This window comes from Nothoprocta perdicaria, unplaced genomic scaffold (genome assembly GCF_003342845.1).
Source record: "Nothoprocta perdicaria isolate Ctin4 unplaced genomic scaffold, notPer1 scaffold_97, whole genome shotgun sequence".
NCBI classification, from domain to species: Eukaryota; Metazoa; Chordata; class Aves; order Tinamiformes; family Tinamidae; genus Nothoprocta; species Nothoprocta perdicaria.
In genome coordinates, this window is record NW_020456276.1 from 193,587 (window position 1) to 220,661 (window position 27,075).

Here is a 27,075-nt window from a genome sequence, read left to right on the forward strand (position 1 = left end):
CTTTTCCTTTTCCTCTTTCCTTTTCTTTTTCATTTTCTTTTCTCTCTTTTTTTCTGTTTTTCTCCAGGAGGCAAAAACTTGCTCTTAAGCCTCTTATTTTGCCAACACAAAATAAAACCTAAAAAACCTGGTCTCGCTCCCCCTTGCCCTTACTCAAGGACAGTCTCATCCCCCTAACCCATGGGTGCAAGCCAAGAGTGGGTCCCCAGGGCACCCTGGCTGCAGGGCACATCACCGCATGGAGCCAGGAGCTGTGCCCAGCCTCAGAAACCCCACAGAGGGTCCCTATGCCACCCCCTACCCCAGCAGAGCTCTTTCTCCCTTGCTCCTCGCAGATCACCTCTTGGCTGACGATGCTTCGGAGGACCGTAACCTCCACTCGCTCTCCTCCATCGTGGAGAGCATTGCCATGGAGGACGTGGCTGTGACGTTCCAGGAGGAGCGAGTCCAAAACTGAGCCGGTGCAACTGCCCAGCAGCTCTTTGAGCTGGTACCAGGATGCAAATAAGACAGCAGGAGAGCCCGCTGCTGGAAAACRTATTTACCTCTCCAGTGTCGTGGACTGCACCACTGAAACCACTCGTCCCTTTTCCAACTCTTTGCAAAACGCTCCTGCTCGGCTGGCTATAATAAAAAGSGGGGAGAGGTGGGACCTGAGCAGCGCTGCGTCCCTGCGCTGGCAGCAGTGCCCGCGGCGGGTGACGGCCGCGTGCGGCTCGTGTCGCGCTCCCCATCGCGGCACCTTCCTTCCTTGGGGGCCAATGTTGTGTGTGTTGGGTTCGCTTTCTTGTTTTATCCTTCCCAAGACGCTCTGTTGACCAACGTCTTTCTGCAGCTGCCACCGCGCGGGCACCGAGGCCCCGTGGCGGACGCCCCTTGACGTCTTTTCTACTGAGCACTGTGTGGAGTTGACATTGGGTTTTTGTTTTTTTTTTCTAATTAATATTTTTGCTAACTTATTTGGGTTTTTTTTTTAAATAAAGGCATTCTTGTTTGAACAGGCTTGGGGATCTCTTTTACCACTTGAGCTCTCTCTCATTAATGCCCCCAGTCGTGATGATCTCTCCCATCTCCAAGCCTTGAGCCTTTTCCTAACTGGAAAACCCTGTTACCTCCAAAGAACTCAGGGGAGCAGACAACACCAACCCCTTRCTCCAAAAGGGTTTTCATTTTCTCCCTTTGGCCCCTAGAAATAAGGCTCAAGCCAGCACTGCTTTAAAATCCAGTTTATTGGAACACACATACATCCTTTCCTGACCCACTTCAGGGTTTGGAGTCCATGCAGTACCAATAATATGACGAAAGAAATGGGACATCAATATAAAGGGGTCACCGACTCTCCAAATTAAAAAAATATTTAATACTGTATTAGGCAAGTAATACACCGAAAAGACGCCGTGACTGTATAGCCTCTCAGATATTGCACTTCCAAACAGCACATGATAAGTATAGGTTCATTCCAGCCATCAATAAATATCACATCAGAAATAGGGGCCACACAAGGCAAACGTGGCATGAGGAGACAAATAGATCCTACCCTACGAGGAAGAAACRGGAAGAGTGAAGAGCCTCCTGGATTGATTCCTGGTGTAGTCCGGAGGCAGGAGGGGAGAGCATCTCCTCGGCACCCGGGGAGGAAGGGAYGGGTGTTTCTCAGGATGCGCCGGGTGCCCAAGGAGGTGCCATCCCATGGGTGCTGAGCACCGTCCCGGCTGGCAGGGAGCCGTATGGGGCGGTTCCAGCCCTTCCCCACGCAGCCCGTCACGGACCAGGCAGGTGTGGCCTCCCCCAGAGCGGCACGCTGTCCCGAAAAGAAGTGATCTGCTGCCTGCTCCCGGCAGACGGCCCCGCTCCTTGTCCTCATGCTGTCCTCCATCCTGCACGGCATGTGGACCAACCTCRCAGTTCGCTCTTCGCCTAGCAGCCCTGATGGATTCCCATGTCAAGCTGAGCCCAAATCCTCATCTTCGAGTACTCCAGGGCTCATGCGAGTCGCTGCAGTGGCCCTTGGTGTCTTGGCAAAATGAACGAGGCAGGAGAAAGAGTTACAAGCATCACATCCTGCTTTTGTGGCATCTCTGCAGCTCGCGCAGCCTCTGCCAGCAGCAGAGCAGGTGCCCAGCGAACACATCCACAGCCCGACCAGCGCAGGGAAAGGTGGGCAGAGAAGCCGCAGACAGGAGTGGGGAGCAGCCACGGGCAGCCAGGGTGGCAGGAAAGGTGGGTGCATAAGCAGAAGGAAGAGCAACCCTTTTGGTCCACACGGTCTCAAAGCGCTGGGGCTGCAGTGTCCGTCATTTTGGGCCAAGCAACAGGCACGGGCTGGCCGCTGGCCTGGCCCCAAAAGGCAGTCGGCATGTGGCCACACGGAGAGCGCGGATGTGCTGAGAAACAAAGCAGAAAAGGCTCCCTAAGGAGGGCAGTTCACCTCCATCCATCCGGGGACACACAGACCAACAAACCCAGGCAGAGCTGCTGCTGAATCCTCCGGGAGGTGCCCACGAGTCTCATGCACCAGTGGGTTGTTCCTCCACCGTCAATGTCTCCCGTGCCTTGCTGCCAGGGCCAACCTCTCTCGGTCCCCTGCTCTTGCCTCCTCTCTTGACCCTCTGACCTGCTCTGATGTCCTTCTGGTACTTACCCAGGGCTGGGCTGGTTCCTGTCACACTGACCCTCAGCAGGAGTAAGTCCGGACTGTGGAGGTCTCCAGTCTTGGCGACCCAGAGGCACCAACTAGAAGTGAGTCAAAGAGCAGAGCATGCGATCAGTGATTGCTCCAATTAGTCCTGAAATTCCCATCAAGATTTTCCCTGCTGCTCCCCTTAGGCAGGACAGATGTACTGAAGCCATGTGAAGATGAAGCTTAAAGGAAGTGGCACATTAAACCAGGTTCAATGTCCCCAAGGCTCCAGGCTATTTGTAAAATTGATCCTTGCYGTCCTTAATCAGGGTGCTGCTAATTCTTGGGATTTTTTACCAGGTTTCATAGTACCCAGCTGGGTGGGAATCACAGCATTCAGGTTTGAGGTGAAAACGATTAAGCAGAAGTGTAACTCAAACTGTTGGGTGAAAAGCCATGCAAACTGAGTGAACGAAACCTGAAATCAGGAGAAGAGCTGAGCTTAGGGCTTGGAGCATCAAGATCTGGGCACAGGACCTCACAGTGGGAGAGGAGCCGTAGGGGGAATGGGGCAACCCACCTTCTGGGGACATTTTCTTGGCAGGGGCGGATGGAGGCGGCAGGGGAACCAGGCTGGTGACGCGGAAGCCAGCGGGCAGCGTCTCGGCTGAGCCGCTGAGCATGTTGATGCTGTGAACGTCGCGGGGGCGGAAGCGCTTTCGCCAGGATGGGGTCCGCCGGAAGGTCTTGTCATCACTCTGGGAGGGAAAAACAGGYTATGTGGCATCGTACAAGCCTAGACTTCCAAGGGGTGGCTGGACATTTCACCCCTCTCAGATCCCAGCACCGTTTTTCCCTAACTGAGGGTCTATCCATGGATGGAGACCAACTGTATGGTGCAAAGTGCACAAGTTGAGAGGAGGATACTGGAGCCACCTCTCAGATCTCACTACATGGTCCTTTCTGGCTTACCTATCACTTCTTTCTCTGTCCGTAAAGATGCTCTCAAGACATCAACACATAAGCCCTGGTAAACACCCAAAGGGAGGCATTTAATGTAAGCCAGATAATGGCATCTGGATTTTGTATTTCTCCTCAAGCTATAAAGAGAGCCCAGACTAGCTCTACTATCATATCTCATGGAGGAAACCCATATGTAGGAGAGGTCTAGATGAATTCTCATCTCCATTGGCTCAACACGAACCAACTGKGTAGTTTTCTGGCTGCTTAATGGGACCTCTCCAACACACCAGCTTTTCTGGTCACAAATGTGCATGACCAGAACACCTGTGCCTCTAGGTATCAATATTAAAGCAGCTGGAAAGGAAAGCTACGTGTATCCTCTTGAAATCCAAGTCATTGAGCATGAGGCTAGAAACGATTTACAAGGTGTTCCCTCTCCTGCYTCCAAGGCCTGGCAGCTCATTCCTCAGGGCCTCATCTACTGGTTTGAACTTACTCCTCTGACACTGTTCTTGCAACTCCTCTTGAGAAGCTATTCCATCCTACTTGGGTTTCTTGGAATAGGAGGAGACACCAAAGGTCCTGCCTGTAGCCACTGATGATGCAAAGGGGCCCTGGGCTGCTGTAAGCATTTTCTTGATGCAGAAGACACCTGCTCACCAGCATGAAMCTCTCCAGGCCAATAAATAAGCATTGTGCTTCCCAGCCCATGCCACCAGCTGTGACTGCAAGGGTTAGAAGGTTTTTAGTGTTGAACTACCACAAAAAGTGAAGAAAAAAACAAGTATTACAGCATTGGCCTAGTCACCATATCCCTGCCAGGCTCCTGCTGCCTTTTCTTTTTTTTTCCTCCAGAAGAACAATTGTCCATCAAGGTCTGGGCATGGAGGAGATTGGGTACTCACATCATCCAGCCTCCGATCGGTGCCCAAGGCGAGCAGGTTGTTGAATTCCCTCTCCAGCACCTGTCGAGCCTGCAAGTAGCATCAAATGAGTGACGGGAGCAGGTCTCAGCACAACTGGTGGGACTGGTGGAGCTGCAACACGGCCACRTCCATGCAGTGCCCAGTGCAGCCCAGGCCAGAGGAAGGGACATGGTGAGCTGGGGTCTCCAAGAGACCCCAAGGATGCTCCCCATACCTGGGTGTTCTGTGTAGGTATCTGCAACACCAGTGCCAGGCTATTATGGTCAAAGTTTTCATCGAGGGCCAATAGTGCTCCGTGCACCCCGCTCTCAGCGAGGTTGTTCGCGTACTCGCGGAGCCCGATGGACTGGATCCAGTGAATGACTTGGTCATTGGTCCACACCAACACATCTGCAGAAGAGTGAAGGCTTATCTCAGGAGTCCYGGCCAGCTCAGGTCACACTCCTGGTTGTGCAGGACCTGATGATGTCCCAGAGTCCTTCCACACAACYTCAGGCTGATTCTGGGACCAAATGAAGGGATCTTTCCCAGATCAGTGCTGGAGATCACCTCCTTCCCTGGCCAGCAGCAACATGGAGTGCCCAAGCACCAGGAATGGCCCCCTAAATAATCAAACTAAACGCAGAAACTACTGGCAGAAAGCAACCGGGCAAATTAATCCTAAGAACCYAGGGCTGCTGCTGTAATTAAGGATATTATCAGTAATGAGGCATAATCCACRCAGCAGCTAGATGTGCAGGGAATCCCAGGATAGGGAATTCCATCGAGGAAGGGGATGCTGAGCAACTCAGGGATGTCCTCAGCGTCTGAATTGGGGGGAGAAGCTGATCCAATGTTCAAACTAGATCTTTCCTGTCTTGACACCTCTCCTCTCTCCTCGTGTCTGACTGGGGTAAGCTGCCTTAGAGTGAACTGTCTCAATGTAGTTGGAACAGATTCTGCTGGGGAAGTACCGCAGGGAGGTTCCCCATGGAGAACAGACCTGCAAGGATGGTATTGCTCGGAAGCACTGACCTCACCCTGTCCCCAACGAGAACTGTGCTAAAAACAAGGGAGAGGAGATGATAGAGCACCACTGGGCATCTCTTGGGATGCTTTTTATCTCCCGTTCCAGAGCCCGACGTTGTATGTGGCTGCTGACCTTTGATTTCATGCTGGGTCTCCTCTCGCCTCCTCTCGAGCTCTTTGCGGTCGTAGTTGAGCCTCTTCAGACACATGATGCCGTACTGCAGGCTGGTGCTGCAAGGACAAGGGATGTCACGCAGCCCTCGGGAGGGACCGGCATCACTGAGGAAGGACCCCACGGACGTCCCYGCTTTCTCCCCACGTGCCCTGAAGGAGGCTTTGGGGCAGGGCTGGGTAAGTGCATACRCAGCCCAAAGCAAAGATTTCAACCAGAAAACAGGGATTCTTTCCTTTTCAAGGCAATTCCCCACTCCACCAGCTTCAACCAGTCTTACCCACGTGAGAGCATGCGGATGCAAGTGGTGATGCTCCGTGCTCAGTGGCAGGGAAGGAAGGGGTAACCAGCCCATGGGTACCCCAGGATAAGGTCAGGGTGATGATTTGCTTATCCAACGGCTATGCCAAGACATGCTCTCCATGCACCCTCTGCATGCCARAGAGATGCATGAAGAGATGCCCATAATTCCTGCTGCAATGGATCTTGATCCAGGCTGAGTGCCAGCAGGTGCCCAAGACTGGGGAGAACCCCTTAACCCCCCTCTTTTCTGCTCCAKGCACAGCCTAGGGACCTCGTGGAGGATGAGGCTCACCGGTGGAAGCTGTCCACCATCTTCAGGTGCACTCTGAGGTCTTTCTTGGTGAGGTGGTCCAGCATTCGAGCATCAACAAGACACTCCATGAAATAGCTGCGGTACTGCGGGAGGCCCAGACTCGGCAGCCACTCATTCCCAATCCATTCATGGTTCATGTCCCCATAAGCCAGCGTCTGTGAAAGCAAAAGGAGAAACTAGGGAGAAACCGGACTCAACAGCAGAATCAGGTCAGTTCAGCCTGAGGAAACTGCCTTGAGCACCAAACCTGGGTTAGAGGAGTTTAACCCTACTCTGTATTGATGGCATTGGAGGGGATGGTCCTGTGTCCTACTGATAYGCCCAGAGAAGACAGGGCAGCAGATGAAACAGAAACACAAGAGATAACTGAAATGTACGATCARTTTATTTTAAAATAATTTAATAATGGATTTCAGCCCATTTAAGATTGTTTCTGTTCAAAAAGCTTCAGAAGACCACCAAAACATCTGATTTTACCCCTTCAAAATGAAAAATCCTGGTCAGTTTCGGATAGCAAAACATCCATTCATTTTCACTTCCAGTTGATTTAGGGCACAAAAAGGGAAATAAACCTGACAGAAGGAAAATAAAACATTCAGGTCCGACTGGAACCAGGAGTGAGGGATCCAAACAGGACTTTTTCCTCCCACCTTCTCAGCTCATGTGAATGCTCCCTATCCCGAACTTGAAACCGGAAAAAAAGTGAAATAGAAATGTTCGTGCAACCAGAAACCAGTCCCTCTCTCTCCCAACACCTCCCCATGTCCCGCGTGCAGAATAGGGTGACACAGGGACCTCACCTGCGCCCAGCTGCCTTCCTCCGTGTCCTAAGTGACACCCGCAGCATGTCAATAGAAAGGACAGGTAAAGTGAGTGACTCCRGCAGCTGCGCACTGCGGGAGCCGCGCAAGGCGACCGCGGGAGCCCTCGTCGCGGCCCCGGAGGGGACGGGGACACAGCCCGGGCTGCTCTGGGGCTTTGCACGGGCATCCCTGTCTTCAAAGCCGCATGGCACCTTGTGGCCTCGAGCCTGGAGAGGGCACAAACGCTGGCGCTCACACACTCCTCCTGGCAAACACAGGTCCCCCCCAAACACAGATGGATGCGGTGAAACACTCAGTGGCCACACTGGCTTGTCACCACCCCCAGGGACACCGGCCAACCCAGTTTGCCAGCCCAATTTGCCAATATGCTTTTTTTTCTTTTTTCTTTTTTCTTTTCCCATTGTCAACCAGTGCTGGTTTTGCTCAACTTTCAACTTTCCGTGCTGCATCCCTGTTGTAAATCAGAGCTCTCCATCCCTAAACACCAGCTAGAGGCTCCAGACCTCTTGGTCAGTGGACACAAGATGCCTACTAATTCCCACAGTTAATCTGAAGGATGCCCTGCTCTGAGACATGGAAACAGGGTCGTTAAGCTGTAGAGAGAGGAGCACGGCCACATCTCTCTAAGGGACCTGGAGCACAGCCATGTCCCTCCAAAGGACCCACAGGAGCATGGATATGTCTCTCCAAGGGACATTATCAGCTGGGGTAATGGTTCACTCCCGTTTTTTCATCTTCCCTTCTCTTTTTCCTCTAAGGCACAATAGACAGGCAAGCTATTCTGGAAACCCCAAAAAACCCACCAGCCCTTGACCAAGGAAAACACATCCGATTCTTCTTTAGAGAGCGTTAAAAACTGCTGAAATGTTGAAGGCTGAAAGATGGTTTCTAAACAGGTGCCCGGTAGTGGTCAAGAGCTGACACATGAGATGCAGCGTAAGACCCCTTCCCTCTTGGGGTTTAGTGCATTAATGCATGCCCGGGCTCAGCCTGGTAACTGATACGGCGCGTGGCGACAGCGGGGCTGTCCGGGCTCACCGTCTTGGTGGAAGTTGCCATGTTCTCCATCTCCTCGTGGGTGACCCAGACATTTCCGGAGGACTAAAGAGGAAAGGCAGAGTGATCAGGATTAGCAGGCGCAGAGCTTTGGCCTAACAGGATGATTCTGGGACTGAAGGAAGGGGATGGACCAGGGGGGACCTAGACAAAAATAATCCTGGCTTGAGATGTTTTAGGGTCTCCTGCTGGGTGGTAGAGAMAGGACAGTCCAGACAGGGACTGCTCGTTCAGGCTGTCCTTGCTCTTGGCACTGCCCTTGCTGGGATCTTGCTGCATCCTTCTAGCTCAGGACACAGACCCGCGATCCAGCCCGTCCTGTCTAGGCGAAGGCTGGGTTCTGTACTTACTCTGACCTGTCTGAGGAATTTCAAATGGTCCCGAGGAGGTTTATGTGGAAACAGTTGAGAAAACAGGTGTGAATATCTGAGATGGCAAATACGGATAACATGAACTGTTTCACTCTGCTTTTATTCTTTCCAGGGCAGGCAGTCCCTGAGCTTTGCTCTTTGTAGGGTGCTTGACAGTGTTTGCCTCCTGCTGACAACCTCCCGGTGTGAAGATAAGAGCATCTGCTGGTGCTCCAAGATGGGAAAGCACTTCACACCTGACAGCAGTAAATTATCTTTGCACCTGAGGATACATGTCTGGTGGCTTGACTGTTCTGGGAGGGGGTGTCACCTCCTCAATGGCCTGCTTCAAACACCAGGCCTCACTCTTGCCTGAGACGTTGGGGTTCCCTGGGGTCTGGTGAACCACTGTGGTCCCAAAGACCTAGAGGAAGTGGGGCCCAACCATGGCACCTTGTCCTGCTGGGACCTCTTTTAGGGGCAGGTGGTACCCATGGGGATTGGGGCAGGGCACTTACTGTCCGTGAGGTGGGTGGTGCTGACGGGCTCGTGAGCGACACCATCTCCTGGATGGCCAAGCGCAGCTTCAGGCGATGCAGGGCGTTGCTGATGCCAATCTCCCTCTGGATCTCAGTGTCGGACAAGGCTGACATGATGGCCCCGCTCTTCACATTGGCTCGGCAGGCAGCAACRTACCAGGCTGGCATTCCCACCCAGAGCTGCCAAAACAGGGCAAAWGGGGTGATGCCTGGGGGGCATACCCTAACTTCCTCTCCCAGCCTTCAGAAAGTTCTGTTTAAACTTTGGTAGCRAAATGGGATGCCCATGTGGGGCTCCTTTGTTTTCTTAGACCTTGCACAGACRGCCTGGTGGCAGCCCAGCATCCCTGCATGCCCTGGACACAGCACGGGGAAGGAGCATGTTCCAACTCAAACTAAGACTCAGGTGTAAGGAAACTCCCAACCCCAACTCTGCAGACTGTGAGAGAGATGTGGACATTTGCTCTGCTCCTGCAAGTCTACTCACTTGGCCCCACAGAGGCTCTTAGACAGTTCCTCTCCCACATCCCTTCTCAAACAGGAGGAGAGCAAACCACTTCATGACCAGGTAGAGGTCATGGTAGAGGTTGGTAGAGGTCCCTGYTGCCACTTGCGCTGACCACCCATTCCTTGAGAGGTTTGGGGCTTTGCAAAGAGAAGTTGGGCATGAAGCATTCTGCAATTGCCACTGGCAATGCACTTGGTACATGGGGATGCATCACGGCCCTGCTCTGCCTCACCTCGAGCCAGGAGACAACAGTTGGGCCATCCCAGTGAGCAAAGGGCAGTCCTTTCCTCCGAGCTTCTTCCAGGAGTTCGTGCCTGGAGGGAACCACAGCAGAAGAGCGAGTTACTGGGGGCTTGTGGAGAAGGGAGCAGCTGCGGCTTGATGGGGGCCGTAACATGAAAGTAGGTGGGAGGGACACCTCAGAAGAGAGAAGACCATGGGCAGCAAGAAGCAGCCACTAGCAAAGTAATAGTGGAGTTAACAGAGCTCTGGGAAGAGTGATGTTGAGAAAATGTCTCAGTTTAGGGCCTCTCAGCACTTCTCGTACCCCTGCCATGGGTTAGCAGCCACCAGACAGGACATTTCCTTGGCGGGGCAGGGAAGGAGGGTAACTCACTTCTTCCGCAGGCGTCGATCCTTCTCGGCCTGAGCCCCCAGCTTGCCGAGCCCCAGGGGGTCCTGCATGCCCACCTCCGTGTCGGTCAGCAGCACTACTGAGCAAGCGAGACATCCCTGCAGTCAGTATGACATCCCTGGGAGCAGCACCGTGTCCCCAGGGTTTGTGTGACATGCTGGGACCAGCCTGGGCACTGCTGGGGTCCCCACACCGTGGCATTGGGGGGGTCCAGTCATGGCACAGTGAGTGATGACCCTCCTCCCACCCCCATTTCCAACCAGTGACAGAAAACAGGTCCCTGGGCAGTGCAGAGGGGCTCCTCACCTGCCATCCCTTGAAGACACTCAACCCTTAAGTTTCAAGGCTTTAGTTGCAGCAACATGGTGCCCATTGAAGGGCTGTACAAGATTCAGGAGGTTCCAGGGGGAAGGAAGCAGATGGGGACATTAGAAATAAGACAGGGTGACCRGGAGTCATTACTGCAGCATTACTGCATGAACACCGATATCATAATCAGGACAGAAAGCCCCAGATGTGCCTCTCCTCAGTCTGGGGCTTCCAAGACCCGTGGAGAAGCTGCACAGAGATCAGAGCCAGCAGACTCCTGGCACCGCTCAGCTGTGGCCCCCAGGTCCCCAGATGGGATGGGATGTCCCTACTCCTCAGCCTGGCACCCCCAAGAACACCCCRAAGCCAGACAGTGCCAGGAAGCCCGGCCTGGGAGGACGCCCGCCCAGCACACGCGGGAATGGGGCTGCTCACGGACCCTGCCCTGTGGCCCCTTCTCTGCTCAGCTGAATCAAGCGGCCCTTCTCTTTTTTCCCAAACAAGCGCCCGATGGAGGATTTGATGCCCTTCCTCTTGGAGCCCTTGTGCAAGGAGTCCTGGCTGCTGTTGCTGCTGGGGTTGCTGGCCTGCTCCTCCAGCGAGCTGGGGATGGAGGAGGGAGAGGAACAGCAAAGCCTTTAGGTTATTCCCGAGCAGCACACAAGCCACAGCAAACCCCAGGCAGTCCCATAGCCCCACGCTCCCCCATCCCGAGCCCTGGGGCTGATGGAGCAGCCACTGTTGGTGCAAGACCTAAGGGATGCTCCACATACCTCTTGCCATCCTCTTGACTCAGTGCAGGGTGGCCCAGCTTCTCCAGGCGCAACGTCCTGGGGGAGGATGGTGGAGACGTCTCACATTTGATGGTGGTTTTGTCTTCTCGGCTCTCATCCCGAGCTGCAGGTGACTGAACAGACAGAGGAGCTGTGAGGGTTGATGGTAAAACCCAYGGCCCCATCGATGCCCTGCTGGCTGCCCCAGACTGACCCCCCTCTCTCTTGCTCCGTAGAGGCATGGCCAAAAAGCCAACAGCACCCCAGGCTTCACCATGTGCCAGGATCAGCCTAAACCCAAGCACCAGCAACAGCTGGAATTGCCCAGGCAGATGGGGAGATCACAAAGGCCAAGATCCTGGGAATGGGGAGGAGAGAGGATACAGCCCCACGGTCCAGATCAGGATGCAGGGATAGAAACTGCCAGCTGCAGCGAAGCGCTCTGAGGAGCACGAACGGGAATGTCCCCAAAACACCCTGTCCCTGGCAGGGGTGCATGATGTTTGAAGACTCGATGGTTTTCCGAACATCCTGTGTCCCACCAGTACCCACAGGCTGCTGGTCCCAGCTCCCATGCCAGAACAGGCAGTGCCATGCAGATCAAAGACGAAAGGAGCAGCCAAGGAACACAGAGGACACGGGGCTCAGACTCCAATGACGTGGCGGGCATGCCTCCAAGCACCTGATGGGATCCCCCTGACGTTCCTGCTGAATCCCTGGGGTCCCCAGCTCTGTACAGCCTGACCTGGCATAGACAAAGCCAGAAGCAGGCTGGAAAAGGGGCTTGGACTGAAACCAATGGGATGGGAACGACTCACAAGCAGTTTCCTCCGGTGTTTCCTCAAGTCACTGGGCTGATTGCAAGGGGGAAAGTGAGAGAGACACAGAAAGGGAGGTGGTCAACAGAGAACACTTCCCGCAGCAGCCCTCCATGCCCCGGCACGGCGAGTGGCACTGGGGCCAGGCAAGCCAAGCTGGGAGAAGACAAACACAGGCGCCCCGCTCCACGTCACGCCCCCACACACACACGAGGACATCGCGTCCGCCCCGGTCAGCCGCACGTGCACGCCCTGCTCAGCTTCATTCCCCGTTCCCCACGTCCCACGGGTGCTGTGCGCCACCTCACCAGCGTCATGATCCCCATGCGGTCCAGGTCCTGGGCAGCGCTGCGGGAGGACAGCTTGGGCGTGGAGCGCCCGCTGAGCGGCGGGGACGAGCTGGCCAGGGACAGGGCTGTCAGCGAGGTGGGRATGGAGGCCCTTTTGCAGAGCTGGGTGAGGTTCAGGCCCTCCATGCTGCCACTTGTCACGCGGGTCTCCAGCTCCTCTGCGCGAAGCTCGGTGGACTCCTTCTCCTCTTGGATCATCCTAGGGGAGCATCAGAGCTCAGCTGATTCCCCACCTTTTAGTTCCTGGTCTTTTTACCCCTCCTGAAAAGCCATGGGCGTTTTTTTCCTCCTTCACTGTGGAAAAGCACCCTAAGTGCCATGACTTCTGGTCTTCAGGAATGGCAACAGGACCCATCAGGATCCATGGAAACCAGGGCACAGAGGGGTCTCAATTTTATTTAAAATTTTAGGAAGGGGCTGCTTTCCAACAGCAATTCTTTCAGCAAGCCAGCCTGGTGCAGCTGAGGGATAGGCAGTCCCTGGGAGGGCCCTGCAGATGGATGTTCTGAAGCCACTTCCCCAGCTCAGGTTGGATTGAGACCTCACACTTAGGACATTGGGTCCTCCTCCCACAGCCTGGCAGTTTGTGGTCCCATTTAGCCATTTCAGAACAAAACTTKGCCAGTTTTTGTCTGCGGTCACTACCTGATCTCCTCATTGATGGCATCCAGCTGCTCCTGGAGCATCATGGCCAACGTCTGGGCATCTGAGTGCCCGCTTGGAGAGAGCACATCCACGGAGCTGAAGAGTGTCTCACGGTCGTCCTCATCCACATCGGAGATCTCGGGGTCGCTATCAAACGCATGGGGCCCCGTGGCCAGGACGCTGCCCGCCTGGGCCTGCTCCCAGTCCTGCTGGAACAAATTCCTTGTTCCGCACATATCCAAAGGTCAAACTGGAAGCATTCAAGCAACACTCAATATGACCCCAAGGTGAAACCTTTCCTGTCGGATTACTCCCATGCAGAAGCTGGGTGAAGGAAATTGCGCCTGGTCCCCAGCTTAGGGAAGATGTCCCCATGTGAGGCCAGCATCCAAGCTGGAAGACCACAGCCAAGCTGGAAGACCACAGCCAAGCACCCTGGAGAAGACCCCGAACCCAAGAGTTCAAGATGAAGACGACTCACCTTGGCTGGCTCCTCTCGCCGGGCAGTGAATCGACCCTTCTGTGTCCGAGGTAGACCTGGGGCTGTCCCGAAGGTCTCAGCAGGGCCATGGACCACGGTGCTCAGTGGGAAGCGCAGGTCCGTGCTGCTGCCCATGTGGGACCTGGGGGAAGAGAGCCCACTGTGAAGACTGCTGTGTGCAAGGATGCTCCTGGTGCCAGGAGCAGGGCAGTGTCATTCCAGGATCCCTTCTATGCAGGGAAGATGACCTGTTTACTCAGTGAGAGGTTTTATGACTAGTGTCATCCACTGGGCACTGAATCGATGGAACAGCAAGTAAAAGGGAACCCCTTTCCCTGCCTTAGACACCCATCCATGCGGCTGAGTGAAGGCACTTTCAGGGAATGGGATTGTTATTCCCTATATGCATGGTAAGAAGAAGCATGAGGATTTGAGGCTCAATTTAACAGGAAAAAAACAGCCTGGAGAACAAGCTTTCCAGAGCAGATTAGTGTTTTTCCACCACGGTGGGTCTGGTTCCTGGCAGAGACAGAGGAACGGGCTCCCTGTTCCAGTATCCTATTGAGCCCATAAAAAATCACTAACGTGAGCAGCTTGGCTTGGCGTCAGCTTGGCGTTTGCAGACAGAGGCATGGCCCAAGTTTTCCAGGGGATTTAAGCTGTGGAGCCGCTGACAAGCTGCATCTGAGCTAAAAACAGATAAAGGAACCGTAGACAAAAGCTGACATTTCATCTGGGGGATTATTTTAGCCTCTGTAACTCAAGCTTTTTGCTGAATTTTCCTGGGGGGGAAGAAAAGAAATTGCCTGCCCTATCCATACAAACCTACATGAGGAAGTCCCACATACGCCCGAGACATTTCCCCAGCACTGGGCGGACTTTCATCCTCAATCTCTCCCTCATTCTTTCCATTTCTTCTCTCCATGGAGTAGCCAGTCACTCTCCTCCCACCCCAGTTGCTGATGCATTTGAAGCTTTGACACCATCCTCTCCTTTCCATCTTTGTGTTCCTTCCCAAGGGGGGATTTTTTGTGGTTGGTGGTCAGTCCTCAAGTCCCAGCCGTGAGGACTCAGCAGAGGACACAGYCTGTGACCTGGGTGCTCTCTTTTTTTCTTACATTCTGCGGCTGTTTCCACTTTTCTTGAAGCCCTGGAAGCGGAGATCCGATGGACTCACCTCGCCTCCTGCTGCTCTGGGCTAGGCTCCTCAATCTCCCAGACAAAATATTTAATAAAAGGGCGTGAGAGGGCCACTGTGGAGAGGAGGTGAAAATGGGGAGGTTCAGCTCTACCCGGGGGTCTCAGTGCCCTCCACGTGCCATCATGTGTGAGAGCTTCCTCTTTTCCCACCAGGTCCATCCCCATTGCACTATCGGGGGAAGGATACCGAGTCAACATCCAACTTTCACAGGGACTTTTGCAGGACTAAAAATGAGCAGAAAGGTGAAATCACCACATGGTGTGAAGCACTTTGAGCTACCCACTGTGTGGGTAAAACCACCCTGGGGGCCACAAAGAAGTGGTATACTTCGCATGGAAAGAAAAATGATGCCCAGTGGATATTTTTTACCTTCAGAAGAAGAAAGGTTGAAACATTTGGTTTGGGTGAGTGAACACGAGCAGCGGGCTGGCGTGAGCTTTGCCCCTGGGCCCTCACCTGGTGTGCATGCTGTCCACAAACGTCCCGCTCCTGGTCTTGAGCTGGTCGACCTCCAGCCTCAGCTTGTCAATCTCGTCTGACAGCCGTCGCTGTTCGGGATGAGACAAGAGACAGACAGGGTTTGCCTCTGCGGAGCAGTCACATTTTGTGCAGTCCAGCTCAGAGCCCTCAGCTCTGTTTGTATTTATTTTCTCTTAAAAAAAAATCCTCCTCCTGGGTCCAAAGCACTTTGGATCCATCAGTAAAGAAAGAGCTCATGCAGGCGACAGTGAATGACCATGCTGGGGTGGTGCTGCGAAGGGAGGGAGTGGACGCAGGCTGGACACAGACACAYGGGTGCTGGAAGCGAGGCTGGCCGGGAGCTGAGGGACAATTGGTCTCTCTAGGACGTTCTGGCTTCGCTCCAGGCTGAACGTGCGCGTCTGTCCCTGCCAAGGGCTGACAAAGGGACACACTAGACTTATCTAGCTCCGTACTCAGGAGGAGCCCAAGTCTGTGCTAGGAGGCACTGCGGGAGATGACAGGAGGGAGGCTGCAGCAGGGTGGGGAGGGCAGGCAGACGGGCACAGCAAGATGCAGCCCCGTGTGCGACCAGGGCAGCATCGCACGAGCCTCTGAACTCCGTCTCTGCCTGGAGCTGGGGAGCCGAGGCCAGGGAGCCGGACCCGTGCATGCACCTCCTCGCCATGGACAGGGCTGCTGGGAGAGCAGAGGCCCTGGGCAAGGGGAGAAGCAGCCCAGTGATGCCCCCCAAGCATGCACTAGACATGGGGCACATCCTCAAAACTCCCTCTTCCGAAGGTGCAATCCTCTGGCTTTCCGGCTCTTGTAAACCCTCCTTGGGCGCCTGATCGGAGAGCAGGGGAGGCACAAAGATCTGTGGGGCCTCCTGCAGCCTGGGCATGGGATAAATCTTTCCCCACAYTGAGCAAGCGGATGAGGAAAGCCTCGAGGGCCAAGGCTCGTGGCTGTCTTGGCAGGACTGTCCCTGCTGGCCAGGACACACCGAGGAGCAGCTGAGTGCTCTGGAAAAGCCTCCTCTAGAAAGACAGGCAAAGCAGCCCTGGCCTCGCTGCTGTCCTGGGTGCGAGTCAGGGATGGATGAGCGTGATAGAAATGTGGAGATGGGACTGAACGTGCCTGTTAGGGAACCGAACCAGGGGTCTCCGGGAAGGCGGGTGGCAGCTTCCATCCAGCCTCCGCATGGGTTAGTTTGTGGCCTCCTGCAGCTGGGTGCTTTGGGGTCCCAGCTCCTCCGAAACTAGGGTATTTTTAGGAGGTGCGACTGCCACTAGCCGGGGATTAGGAGCGAGGAAGCGCAGTCACTAGGGCAAGCTTCCTGCAGCAGCATTTACCTTGTCGTGYTGGTGTTCCTCTATCTGCTTTTGGGTATTTTCCAGCTCTTGTAACAAAGTGTTCTTTGAAAACCAACACAAAAGAAAAGGGAACAAAAACAGGAAAGAGAAAGAGAGACCGTTTAGGAAGCAGCCTTGGCCCTGTGGCCTCCCAGGGATGGCCAGCGTGGAACTGTGGTGTGGACTGGGTGGCGGCAGCAGGGACAGCGAAGGTTCCTGAGTCCCTCAGCCTTCTCCTCGCCTACCTGCCTGCCAACCAGTCTTCTCTGCAAACCTCCTGCTCCTCAAGCAGGGCTGCCGTGGCCCAGCTCCTGTCTCACAGATCAGAGATTTGATGGGTAGCGTTTGCAGATGAGGAAACGTAGCTGAGAGGAGATCAACTCCTCAAGCAGCTGGGTCAAGGGCAAAAGAGTGTCCTGCATCTAAGCTAGTGAAAAGGCAGGAGCAAAAGCAGATGAGCTGGTAACTCCTCAATCTTGTGCTCTTTTAGGGGAAGTGCTAGCAGCTGGGCAGGCACTTCAGCATCATTTTGGACTCAGAAAGACTCAGAGAAAYTCTGTGGGTGAGTCAGGGCCAGCAACAGGCCGGGGTGCTGGCGATGCCCCTTTGCGATGTGCCACCACTCTGGTCTCCGTGTCCCACCAGGAATGGGAACTTGGACTCAGCCCCACATTCTGGATCCTTGCTGGGCCTTTTTCTTGACCCACAGTCACTCAGACGCCAGCGGAGCAGCCGGACACACTGGTGCAGACAGCTCTGGTTGAGGACAGGAGGTGCAGAGCAGCTTGGAGACAGACATGGTCCTAGATGCAGCAGCTTGAGGACACATCCCCTGCATGTTTTGGTTAATGGGGGGAGCCTGGTTCCTGCAGGAGTCCAAACTGAGGTTAATTATTATGGGTCGAGTTCCTCTCTGTGAGCAAGGACACCCCTTGCTCTGAGGTACCTGCTCTCCCAAGTTCTTTGCAGTCACACGGGGGCAGCAGCAGCAGCTCCAGCTGCATCCTGCAAAGGAAAGGCCAAAGGGATGGGAGATGGGAGACTGCTCATGGACTCTGTTCCAGCTTGGAGAAGGAAGATCCATCTAGAGCAGTAAGGTTTGGGGGACAGGCGTTGGGAGAGGGTGAACACTGCATTGTCTCCTGCAAAATGCAATGAGGGATTGCTTTGGTGCCAGCTGGGCATGGGGGTGGGCAAAGATGCGCAGCGGAAGGCACAGGGAAGCAGGGGAATGGAGCAGGGCACATCCTGCTGCCATCCAGGATGAAAGGCGGCGGGGAGCGGCTGGGAGAGGCGAGGACGTGGTGCAGAATGCGCTTCCCGGCATTCCCACCGCCTCCGTGCCCACCTGGCATCCCGCATGTGATCATTTCCCGTCCCTGCATGGACACTTCCAAACGTGCGCACTGCAGCTCTGTGCCCAAGGGGATGCAGAGCCCTCCCCCGTCCCGGAGCCCCGGAGGAGCCCGGCGCTGCAGCCGCTACCTTCTCCTCCAAAGCCGCCATCCTTTCCTTGAGGTGCAGCTGCAGCCGCTCGTTGGACTCGCTCAGCAGGCGGTCCACAGTGTCCGAGAGCCGCTTGTTGTGCTCTTCGTTCATCTTCTCCCGCTGGCGGGCCTGCAAGGGCAAGGGAAGGACGGCCACGTCAGTCCTCGGGGCTGCCTGGGGCAGGACCTGCTGCTCCTGCCACGGGGAAAGGACCAACCAGGCCTTTCTCCTCACCCTGCATTGGCGACACCACCTGAACCACCSGTTGTGCTGTGCCCAGGCAAGTAAATGCCAAAGTGAGAGGGAACCGAAGCTGGGCCAGGACCCACAAGCACTCCCCCCATCTGGGCTGGGCAGCACTTACCCGGGCCAGCTCCTGGTTCTTCTCCTCCAGCTGGCTCTCCAGCTGCCGGAGGTGCTCCTCGATGCTCCCGTGCCTCTCTTCTGCCTGGGAGAAGCAGAGCAGCCCTCTTGGATGGTGCTCCCCAAAAGTTTTTGGTTGCTCCTGTCTTGTGCCATCCCTCCCCATGATGCAGGTCTCCCTCTCACTGCACTTTGCTTTGCTGACAGCCCCAAAACAGCCATGCTAGCAAGGAGATCACAGATGGGAGATCCCCCGARCTGGAACGAGAACAAGGAGCCTGGAGCTTGCAAGGATGGTATAGGGGCTCACCAGGGCCCTGAGGAGCAGTGGGCCACCAAACTTGGGGCTCTGTCACTGCACCCCAGTGGCCAGACCCACCTCTTCCTCTGGTCCCTGCATGGTGTCCTGGCACCCCGCACACTTGCCTTGGTGAGCGCCGCGATGCGCTGGGCCAGCTCTGCTTCCACCTCGGGCAGCGTCTCCGCTTTCCTCATCGTCTGCTGCAGCTTCTGCTCCGCCAGCTCCAGCAGCTCTTGCAGGTGCCGGGCTTTCTCCTCACACTGCCAAACAGAGCACAAGAAGACGCCTGGCATCACGGCTTGCCCATAACCTATCTGCAGTGCACACTTCTCCCTCGCAAGTGCCTGGGGTGGTGGGAGCCAAATGGGAGAGACTTGTCCCAGGTCGGGGAAAAGAGTGATGGGGGAAATACATCCTGCTCCMACCACTGTGGTTGATCCATGATCAGCCAGGAGGGTCTGATGCTTTCCACTTCAATCCCTTTCCAAATCCCACAAGATGCTGTCTGCACATGCTTCCTACGCACGGTGCCACTGGGTTTGCCATCATCTGGCACAGCCCAGGCCTGCAAATGGGGTGTTTTAAAATGGTGGGAGGATGGTGATACACTCAGGCAGGATGTGCAAGGTTGGCCTAGCCTCCCATAAGGACAGTGTGGTACCACCCCATCCACATCAGCACTGGTACCTGGCGGTGCAGGGACTCCTTGTTGGCCAGCTCGCTCTCCAGCTTGTCGTTAAGGTCGTGGATGGAGGTGGCTTCTCGCTGAGCTGCCAGGTAGCGTTTCTCCAGCGTGGTGATCCTCTCCTCCATGTCCTCTTTCTGAGCCAGAGCCTAAGGGAGCAATGGGGCAGTCATGTCCTGCTGAGTGGAGAACTACAGTGGTGAGTCCTGGTCCTTTCCCATTAGCAGTCCTGACCTGTAACCTTCAATTTTTGAACAACCATCCACACATCTCCTGTAAGCCTGGGACTCCTTCCAAGTCCAAGTGCACAATAAACACCCTGCTTTGTACAGGGATGAAGGACAGCAGTGTGAGGGGGTTAACAGGAAAGCGAGGTACCTAGCATGGATGTGGCTCCCTGCTGTGAGTCTGCAGCACCCCTGGGTCCCTCAGCATCTGCTCACAACCTCAGGGAAGTCCTGCTGAGGGACTGCTTCAAAATTCCCCAAAAGACAGTGGTCTGTTTTGGGAATTCCTGGCCTTCACCCTTCTTTCTTGTACAGTAGGAGTCACCATCCCTCCCCAGCCCAGAGCGTGCAGCAACTGTGTCTCTGAAGCCGCAGTGGGGCTGGGATGGGGTTTACAGTGTGACAGTGCCTCACCTCTCGGAGGTCCCGCTGGTATTTGCTGCCCATCTCCTCCGATTTGATCAGGTCTTTCCTGGCAGTGCCGAGATCCTCCTCAAGCTCGGCGACGCTGGCGGCCAAAGCAGAGATGCGCTCCTTGGCCTGGACCACTTCGAAGTTCTGCTTCTCCAGGAGCTCCTGCAGCTCCACCACCCGCCCGGCCTCATCGTCAGGGTGGACGGAGCCGTTGGAGAGCCGCTGCAAGCCAGCAGAGAGGGATGTGCATGCCTGGCTGTCCCAAAGCACAAGCCAGCACTGACAGCAACTACCGAGCAGAAGAATATGGCCCAACAGGGACCGGGTGGGATGGGGAGATGCCAGGGAGCACTGGCAAGTGGGGCTCTGGGAGCTGCAAACAGTGTCCACCAGCCAAGACATTGCTCCTCACAGGCTTACTGGGGATGGAGATATTGAGGGCTGAACCCTTAGATCTGCAGAACATCCCTGGGAATCAGAGTGCCAGCAAGTATCCAAACAGGAACACAGATGCCCCTGCACTGGCAACTGGCCTGCCTAGCAGGGCAGGACATTCCCCAGGGGATTAGACCCAATAGAGAGGGGAAAGAGGTTTTCAAATGTCCAGAGGTGATTCAGCACCCTGCMGGCAGCAACAAGGAGATCAGAGACACTGTGGCTGGCCAGAGGAGGAACAGCCAGCAATGGTGGTTTGGGGGCTCTTACCTTCCAGGGAAGCTTCTGCACYGGCTCCTTGGGCTCCCTGCTGTCCCGCTCTCCTGCTGGGGCCTCCCGTGCAGAGCCTTGCTGCAGAGTGGCCACCTGCAYGACAACAGAGGTTCATTAATCAGAGAGAGCTGATTAGCGACACCAGCTTTCCTGCACACAAGCCCTYGTGCAGGAAGGCAGAGAAGGCGCCAGCCCAGGGCTGGAGATGCTGCAGGAGGAGCCCGCTGGGCTCRCAATGGGAGAAGTTGCTCAGATGCTGCTCAGGATGGGTCCACATGTCTGTGGGACTCAGACTGGGTGTCCTGACCTCCCAACTGCAACCAGCTTCCTGCCAGCTTCCTCCACCTTTAAGAGCAGTCATATTCAACCAGTGCCTATTTCTCAGAGAGAACCAGAGGGGAAGGCTGGAGAAAAGAGAGTGAGGCAGAGATCCTACATGGGGAATGAGGGGATGAAATGAAGGGATGAAATGAAATAGCACTGATGTGGGTTGAAGCTGCATCTTGTACGGACGAAGTGATGCTTGCTATGGCCATGAAAGGAGTCTGAGCTGTTTTTTCCATGTGAGCTGAGCCCTGCATCCTGGGAAGCACTACAAATATGAGCAAAATTACTAGTTTTAGCAGCCAAACAGGCTCCAGACCTSGTGCAAACTTACGCAGCAGGAGCAGAAGACAATTCCCTTCATTGCATCTTCCTCCAATGAGGAAGGATGGGGAAAAAAGGTTTTTTGCAAGGCATCCAAAAGGCAAGTGCTACCTCCCCACCAAGCCCAGAAAAGTATTGTGAGATATGTCCTGGCAAGAGGAAGTAGGAATTCCTCTTGCTTAGGAAAATAGTAGAAAATTTTGCTGGACAGAGGCCTTAATGGGTCAGGCTGGCTCTTTTTGGCAGCCTGGGCTACAAAATGAACAGGATAAATACTGGAGGGGGACAGGTCCATGCACGGAWGGAGGTGTGGGATGTGAGATAGGGTGCCTGGAGCAGGGAGATTCGGGGGTTTGTCCCATCGAGCAACGTCATTGTCAGCCAGCTGAAGTGATTCTGGTTCAGGTAGCTTTTGTCACTGAAATGAAAAGCCAAATGGCCAAACAAAAGAGGAAAATCTCATCTGTGAGACAGAAGGTTTCAGGGAACTATTGCTTTCTATGCAACTATTAAGTATGTGCCAGCCTTGATATGAATAAAACCCATTACATTAGAAATGCTGAAAGCCATTTTTTTTCCAGTTTGCATGATCATTTTGGGGGCTGCAAGTGCAAATTCTGCATGAATTCCCAAATTTGGTGTAACACACACCAAGCACTCCCTGCCCACCCCGTGCCCCGGCACAGGATGCCAAATGTCCCTTACCTGCCGATGAGCATCCACCAGTTGCTCTTCTAAGGTTGCAACTCGCTCTAAGGCTGCTCGCAAACGCTCTCGGACCTGTGGTTGTTCAAGATAAGAGTAAAGGACATTACTTATCTGTAGCAAAGGTGTCTATGAGACAGGCTACCTCTTAGCCCCTCATATCCAGCTGCCTGCCAGGCTCAGGTGGGTCACATCCAGGGAACAGGCTCAGCAAACTGAAGGGCAGAGATGCTCCAACCTGACAGAGCGACTGCATGTTGGAAAAGGACAGCCTGGGATAAAAAGTTGGGGGAGACTCAAGGTTGATAAACCTTGAGGATGCCTTTTAGCAGAGCAGGGAGATGCTCAAGGCAAACGAACCAGGAGAAGCAGCTGTAGACGCCACCAGGGTCTCACATGCACTTCCTCTAGGCCAGTGAGGCAGCAAAGCAGGATCCTCATCCCCAACAAGCTCCCTTCAGCTCAAATGCTGCAGCATCCACTCAGCAGCTGCTCCAGCACGGCTCTGTGACCGAGTCACTGTATTTCAGCACAAACAGCCCGACGGCAGATACGTTTTGGTGATGGAGCTGCARAGGGGATGCTTTGGAGCTGGGGACACATGGAAGTTGAGCACACTGCGTTCTGATCAATSTGATGTCCCCATGCACGTGCAAAGACAGTGGTGGCACCAAGAACTGCTCTGCTGACCCCATCTGGAGAAGTGATGGATAAAATCACGGGAAGCAGGGAAGTTGGGTCAGAAAGGCTTAATGTTTGGTTCTAGGAAAGGATGCTCAAGGGAGCCAGGATGCAGAAGTCCTAGCAGCCCATCTCACCTTTTCATCGAGTGCTTTGTGATGCTCAAACAGCGACTTAAGTGCTTTGAGCACCTCGACCTCGCTGGAGACCCCAGATGGTGACTGGGCCTGGCGTTTGACTACGGTCATCCTCAGGGACCGCTCATGCCTTGACACCAGGCACTCCAGGTGCTCAAGCAAGAGCTGCAAGAGAGTGAATGCAAGGCTCTTACCACCCCGGCCATGTGGATACCGAGCCAGGAGCTCACAGCACCCAGCGTTTCTGGGAGCCGAGACCTGAACAGGAAGGTTTTACACTCACCCGGGTGTTATTGCGCTCCGCTTTCAGCTCTGAGATCTCCTCTTCCCTCTCCAAGAGCTGCTCCCGGCACGCGCTGAGCTCCCGCGTCAGCGTTGCAAACTCCTGCGGAAATCAGGGCAGGGTGGTGAGCAGGGAGCGCGCACCAGAGCTGGAGCCGGAGCCGTGAGCAGGCACAGAGCAGCTCCCGTCCTGGACAATGAGCCGAGGGCATGGTGAGAACCCAACGGAGAAGCACAACCAGGCTGAGATGTGATTTATTCCTYGCCTCCGCAAGAGCTTTAGAGGGAGAATGCAGCACCTTGGTGTTTATCATCTTATTTTTATTAATAATGACACCAGAAGCTTCTCCGCCGCTCCAGAGGTGCTTGGTGGCAGTTGAAGCATCCCAGCCAAGGCCACCACCATGCTCCCATCCTTACTGTCCCCTTAACACCCCTACCTTGGGGTGTCCCAGCAGGTTAAAACACACTGCAAAGTCACAGCCAGTCAAGATGGAGCTCCCTGGCCCCGGGATGACTCTGCCCACGGCRTTACGGTCTGGCTTTACCCAAAATTTCATTCCAATGGAAATGACAAGAACCATATAGGACATGTCACAGTGCAAGATGCATCCCTGCAGACACCAGAGCTCCTCTTTTYCCAGCCACTGGTTCTTCTGGCCACTGGCCACAGCCAGCAAGGAATTGCTGGGCACAAAGCAGTGCCAGAAGCCTCCCAGCACAGATATCGGGACACAACTGGTTCCTTAGAATAGAGCAATTGCATTTGTGACTGTGCTGGAGGGGAAAGAAAACCTGCAATGAATTTTTGTGACAGTGCAGGAGGGTTAATTTTCTCTTTAGAAATAARAATCAAGCGTCCAGGTTAGCCCAGGAGCATCCTCCCGCTGCTCGCAGGGCTCTGTCGCTGGTTTAAGCACCGCTTCATGCCAGGCCTAAGCAAYACTTTGCAGGTGGAGCATTTTGGGGTGTAAAATGTAAATAGGCACCACCGAAACGCTTCATAAATTTACACTGGTTTCACACCATTGCTGAGAAGAGCTAAGCAGGAAAAGGRTTTGCAGAAGATGATGAGATTTGTTTGAGCATTAAGGAACCAAATTTCCATGAGGGGCTGAGAGCTGTTCTATGGCATGAAATTCTCTTTTACTCTAATTTTCATGTTAAACCCCCCAAATCTTAAAACATTCAGGCTGAAGCTGAATTGAACACGGATCAACTCAAGGCCGGACCTCCTGCAAGGGCTGATGTCTCACTAAGAAAGGAAGAGCTTTTCAATCCATTTGCCATAGTGACACTGAGACCCCATCTTCATCCCAGGATTTGACCTCCCAGGCTCCCAGCCCCGCTCCTGACCTCTTGCTTCCTCGGAGCCTTCTGCAGCCCGGTTTCCATCTATTATCCTCCAAARTGATCTCGGCCCTGCACAGTGACCACCCCATGCCGGCTCATGGGTCATCCCAGCGAGGTCACTGGACCTTCCCGGAGCCGGGTTCTCCCAGTCCTGGGGATTAAGGCTTGGCAGAGGCCAGYGGCACCCCCGTGTRCCCGCATGCCCCTCTGTTATGCAAKGGCTGTGCAGAAGAGCAAGCAGCTTGTGAGCGTCCGTGCGGATTACGCCGGGGCTTGGAAAGCCGKCGGGGAAAGCGAGCAGGAGCTGCAGTAAGAGCAGTTAACGGGGCCCAGATTAGGCGCCAAGACCTCGATTGCAGGTTCAGATAGCGGGACCTGGCTCCCCAAGTCCCTCAGTACACCAGGGGAGAGCCTTGTGGAGCTCAGTAAAAGGATCCTTGCAGCTATGAGGCCCCCAGGGTTGCTGCTGAGCTATACCAGGGGCTGCAGAAATAGATGCTCTCCCTGCGGATGCCCCTTGGAGACCTGCAGGTGTGTGCAGGTAGGAAGCCCAGGTAGGTTGGAGATATTCCATGCTCTGCAAATGCAGAGTACAACAAGGCAGCGAGCGATGCTGCCCGCACCATGCGGGGACGGGACAAGGTGCTGGAGGCAGCAAGGGAAGAGGGATGCCATGGCAGGAGTGCTGCCCATGCTCACCCGGCACTGCTTGCACGGTCCTCTGGAGCACGAGGAACATTGCACCAGGAATCAGGTCTTCCCGAAAGGCAAGAAGATTAGGAGAGAGTGGAATTGTGCTGGAGAGATGCACGGCCCCCTCAGCCAGCCCAGCACTGTCAACGGGTGAGCAGATCAAAGGGTGGCAACAGCTTCAGACACAGGCGCACCCCGGGTTGGCGGGGGAGAATAAGAAGATCCTGCCCCACTTCTATCCCATGAGGATGGGCCCTCTCCCAGCCCTCCTCCATACTGGTTATTCACTCCTGCCGTTGGGAGAGATGCTTCAAGCACTGCTGTCATCTCCTCAGAGTTTGCCCATATCTCATGCGTTCCCCAGTTGAGAGTTACGGCTAAGAGCAGCCACAGGGTGCAGAGGCAGCAGTGAATATTCCCGGCTTAACTCACRTCCTCCATGGCCCAGAGGAGGTAACAGGACTTGAAGGAGCAACAGGGACGTGGGTTTGTATCACCCAGCCATGCCAGGAACAGCTGGCCGGATCCCTTGTTCTGCACCGCATCCAGGCTGCCAGGCTTGGAGAACCCCATACAATCCCATACCAAAAACAGAGGCAATAACTCATTCCTCGGGGAAATCCCAGGCAAAGGAGCCTTTACCATTGCCACCAGCACCAGCACCAGGAGCGAGATGTGACAGCAGGACACAGTAAGGGTTAGCTGAGTACGTATGGGYGCATTTTGATGCCCTCAGGGTGTAAAAAGAAACACATCACTCCATCAGCTGCCTGTAGCTACCTCCGCTAGTCCCAGCTGTGCCAGATGTCCAACCTGGAACAAAATACCCTTGCCCCCATGTCAGGGGCACCACATGAGCTGGGGGACCATGAGGACAAGCCACCCCTGACTCCTACCTATGGACATTCCCTTGGTGTCCAGGTCACGGCACTCAGGCTGCACCATTGACTGCAGCTTTTATCCTGATGCACAGGCACAAAGTTGCCCTAAGCCTCAGCAAAGTGGCCCTGAAGAGGATCTGCATGATTTTCTTCTCCCCTTGTCTTTGCAAGGAGTATTCCAGGCCACGTAGAGGTGCCCGCTGCTGGCACCCAGCTCCAATAAGCTCTCGAACTAAGCAGGGACACCTATAAATGGATTAGAAAGTGAAGCAGAGGTGCCTGATCTTCAATCAAATGAATGTTGGTCATTAGGCACAGTGCTGGGAAGCCCTGAAGCTGCTGAGCTGGGAAGTCCTGAGGAGCCCTGTGGGAAGTTCAGCAACCTGGGAGATGGCCAAGTCGGATTAACATCAAACTATCCAAAGACAGGTGAGCACAAGTGGCCAGGCTCAGCCCCGAGCCCTGCAGGAGCAGGGATTCGAGGGAGTGGATGCTATTTTCTGTGTGGGAATCAGGGGAAGCACCAAGAGCACTGCACAAGATACAAAAATGATGTACGGTGCAACAGGACTGGTCCATCGTGTGGTCAATGTTGGTCACATCTTGGATTTGGGGTCCCCGCTCCAGTCATAGGTGCTGCTGGAGGGGCACCGGTGACAAAGGGAAGGATGCACATCATGGCCCTGGAGCTGGAGGGAGGCCAGAAAACAGCTACAAAGAGATGGCTGCGGAGCCCAGGAGAGATTTATGAAGCTCAGTCTCTTGGTACTGGCAGAACACAGCTCAAAGACAACTCCAAGCACAACCATTCTCCTGGGAGTCACCAAACCGGGATCTCAGAGACATGCGGGACTTACAGAACCATGACCTACCCAAATCAAAAGCAAGCAGAAGCACCCAAA

At 54.7% G+C, this 27,075-nt stretch overlaps 2 protein-coding genes across 4 annotated transcripts in view; one reads left to right on the plus strand and one right to left on the minus strand.

The window, feature by feature from the left end:
• The window catches only part of MYOG (myogenin), a 3,128-nt gene extending 2,671 nt beyond the window's left edge, over positions 1–457 (plus strand). For both annotated transcript variants that reach the window (XM_026053230.1, XM_026053232.1), the window contains exon 3: positions 336–457. In XM_026053230.1, the coding sequence (XP_025909015.1) occupies positions 336–457 (122 nt within the window). The remainder of the gene's footprint in view (positions 1–335) is intronic.
• A 1,408-nt stretch (positions 458–1,865) lies between these two features.
• PPFIA4 (PTPRF interacting protein alpha 4) overlaps positions 1,866–27,075 on the minus strand; it is a 29,645-nt gene continuing 4,435 nt past the window's right edge. Inside the window, exons 2-30 of one of the 2 annotated variants that reach the window (XM_026053206.1) lie at positions 23,248–23,349; positions 22,965–23,129; positions 22,147–22,221; positions 20,791–20,886; positions 20,086–20,307; positions 19,447–19,593; positions 18,881–19,019; positions 18,460–18,539; positions 18,093–18,224; positions 16,608–16,670; positions 15,250–15,341; positions 13,593–13,734; positions 13,112–13,317; positions 12,425–12,665; positions 12,117–12,152; positions 11,299–11,432; positions 10,965–11,128; positions 10,199–10,292; positions 9,815–9,896; positions 9,054–9,254; positions 8,168–8,230; positions 7,106–7,132; positions 6,285–6,460; positions 5,651–5,748; positions 4,724–4,899; positions 4,489–4,557; positions 3,201–3,378; positions 2,642–2,733; positions 1,866–2,384 (exon numbers count right to left, since the gene is read on the minus strand). In XM_026053206.1, the coding sequence (XP_025908991.1) occupies positions 2,675–2,733; positions 3,201–3,378; positions 4,489–4,557; positions 4,724–4,899; positions 5,651–5,748; positions 6,285–6,460; positions 7,106–7,132; positions 8,168–8,230; positions 9,054–9,254; positions 9,815–9,896; positions 10,199–10,292; positions 10,965–11,128; positions 11,299–11,432; positions 12,117–12,152; positions 12,425–12,665; positions 13,112–13,317; positions 13,593–13,734; positions 15,250–15,341; positions 16,608–16,670; positions 18,093–18,224; positions 18,460–18,539; positions 18,881–19,019; positions 19,447–19,593; positions 20,086–20,307; positions 20,791–20,886; positions 22,147–22,221; positions 22,965–23,129; positions 23,248–23,349 (3,459 nt within the window). In that variant the 3' untranslated portion in view covers positions 1,866–2,384; positions 2,642–2,674. Of the gene's footprint in view, positions 2,385–2,641; positions 2,734–3,200; positions 3,379–4,488; positions 4,558–4,723; positions 4,900–5,650; positions 5,749–6,284; positions 6,461–7,105; positions 7,133–8,167; positions 8,231–9,053; positions 9,255–9,814; positions 9,897–10,198; positions 10,296–10,964; positions 11,129–11,298; positions 11,433–12,116; positions 12,153–12,424; positions 12,666–13,111; positions 13,321–13,592; positions 13,735–15,249; positions 15,342–16,607; positions 16,671–18,092; positions 18,225–18,459; positions 18,540–18,880; positions 19,020–19,446; positions 19,594–20,085; positions 20,308–20,790; positions 20,887–22,146; positions 22,222–22,964; positions 23,130–23,247; positions 23,350–27,075 lie in introns of those variants that run through there. The other variant, XM_026053205.1, reaches the window with a different exon arrangement.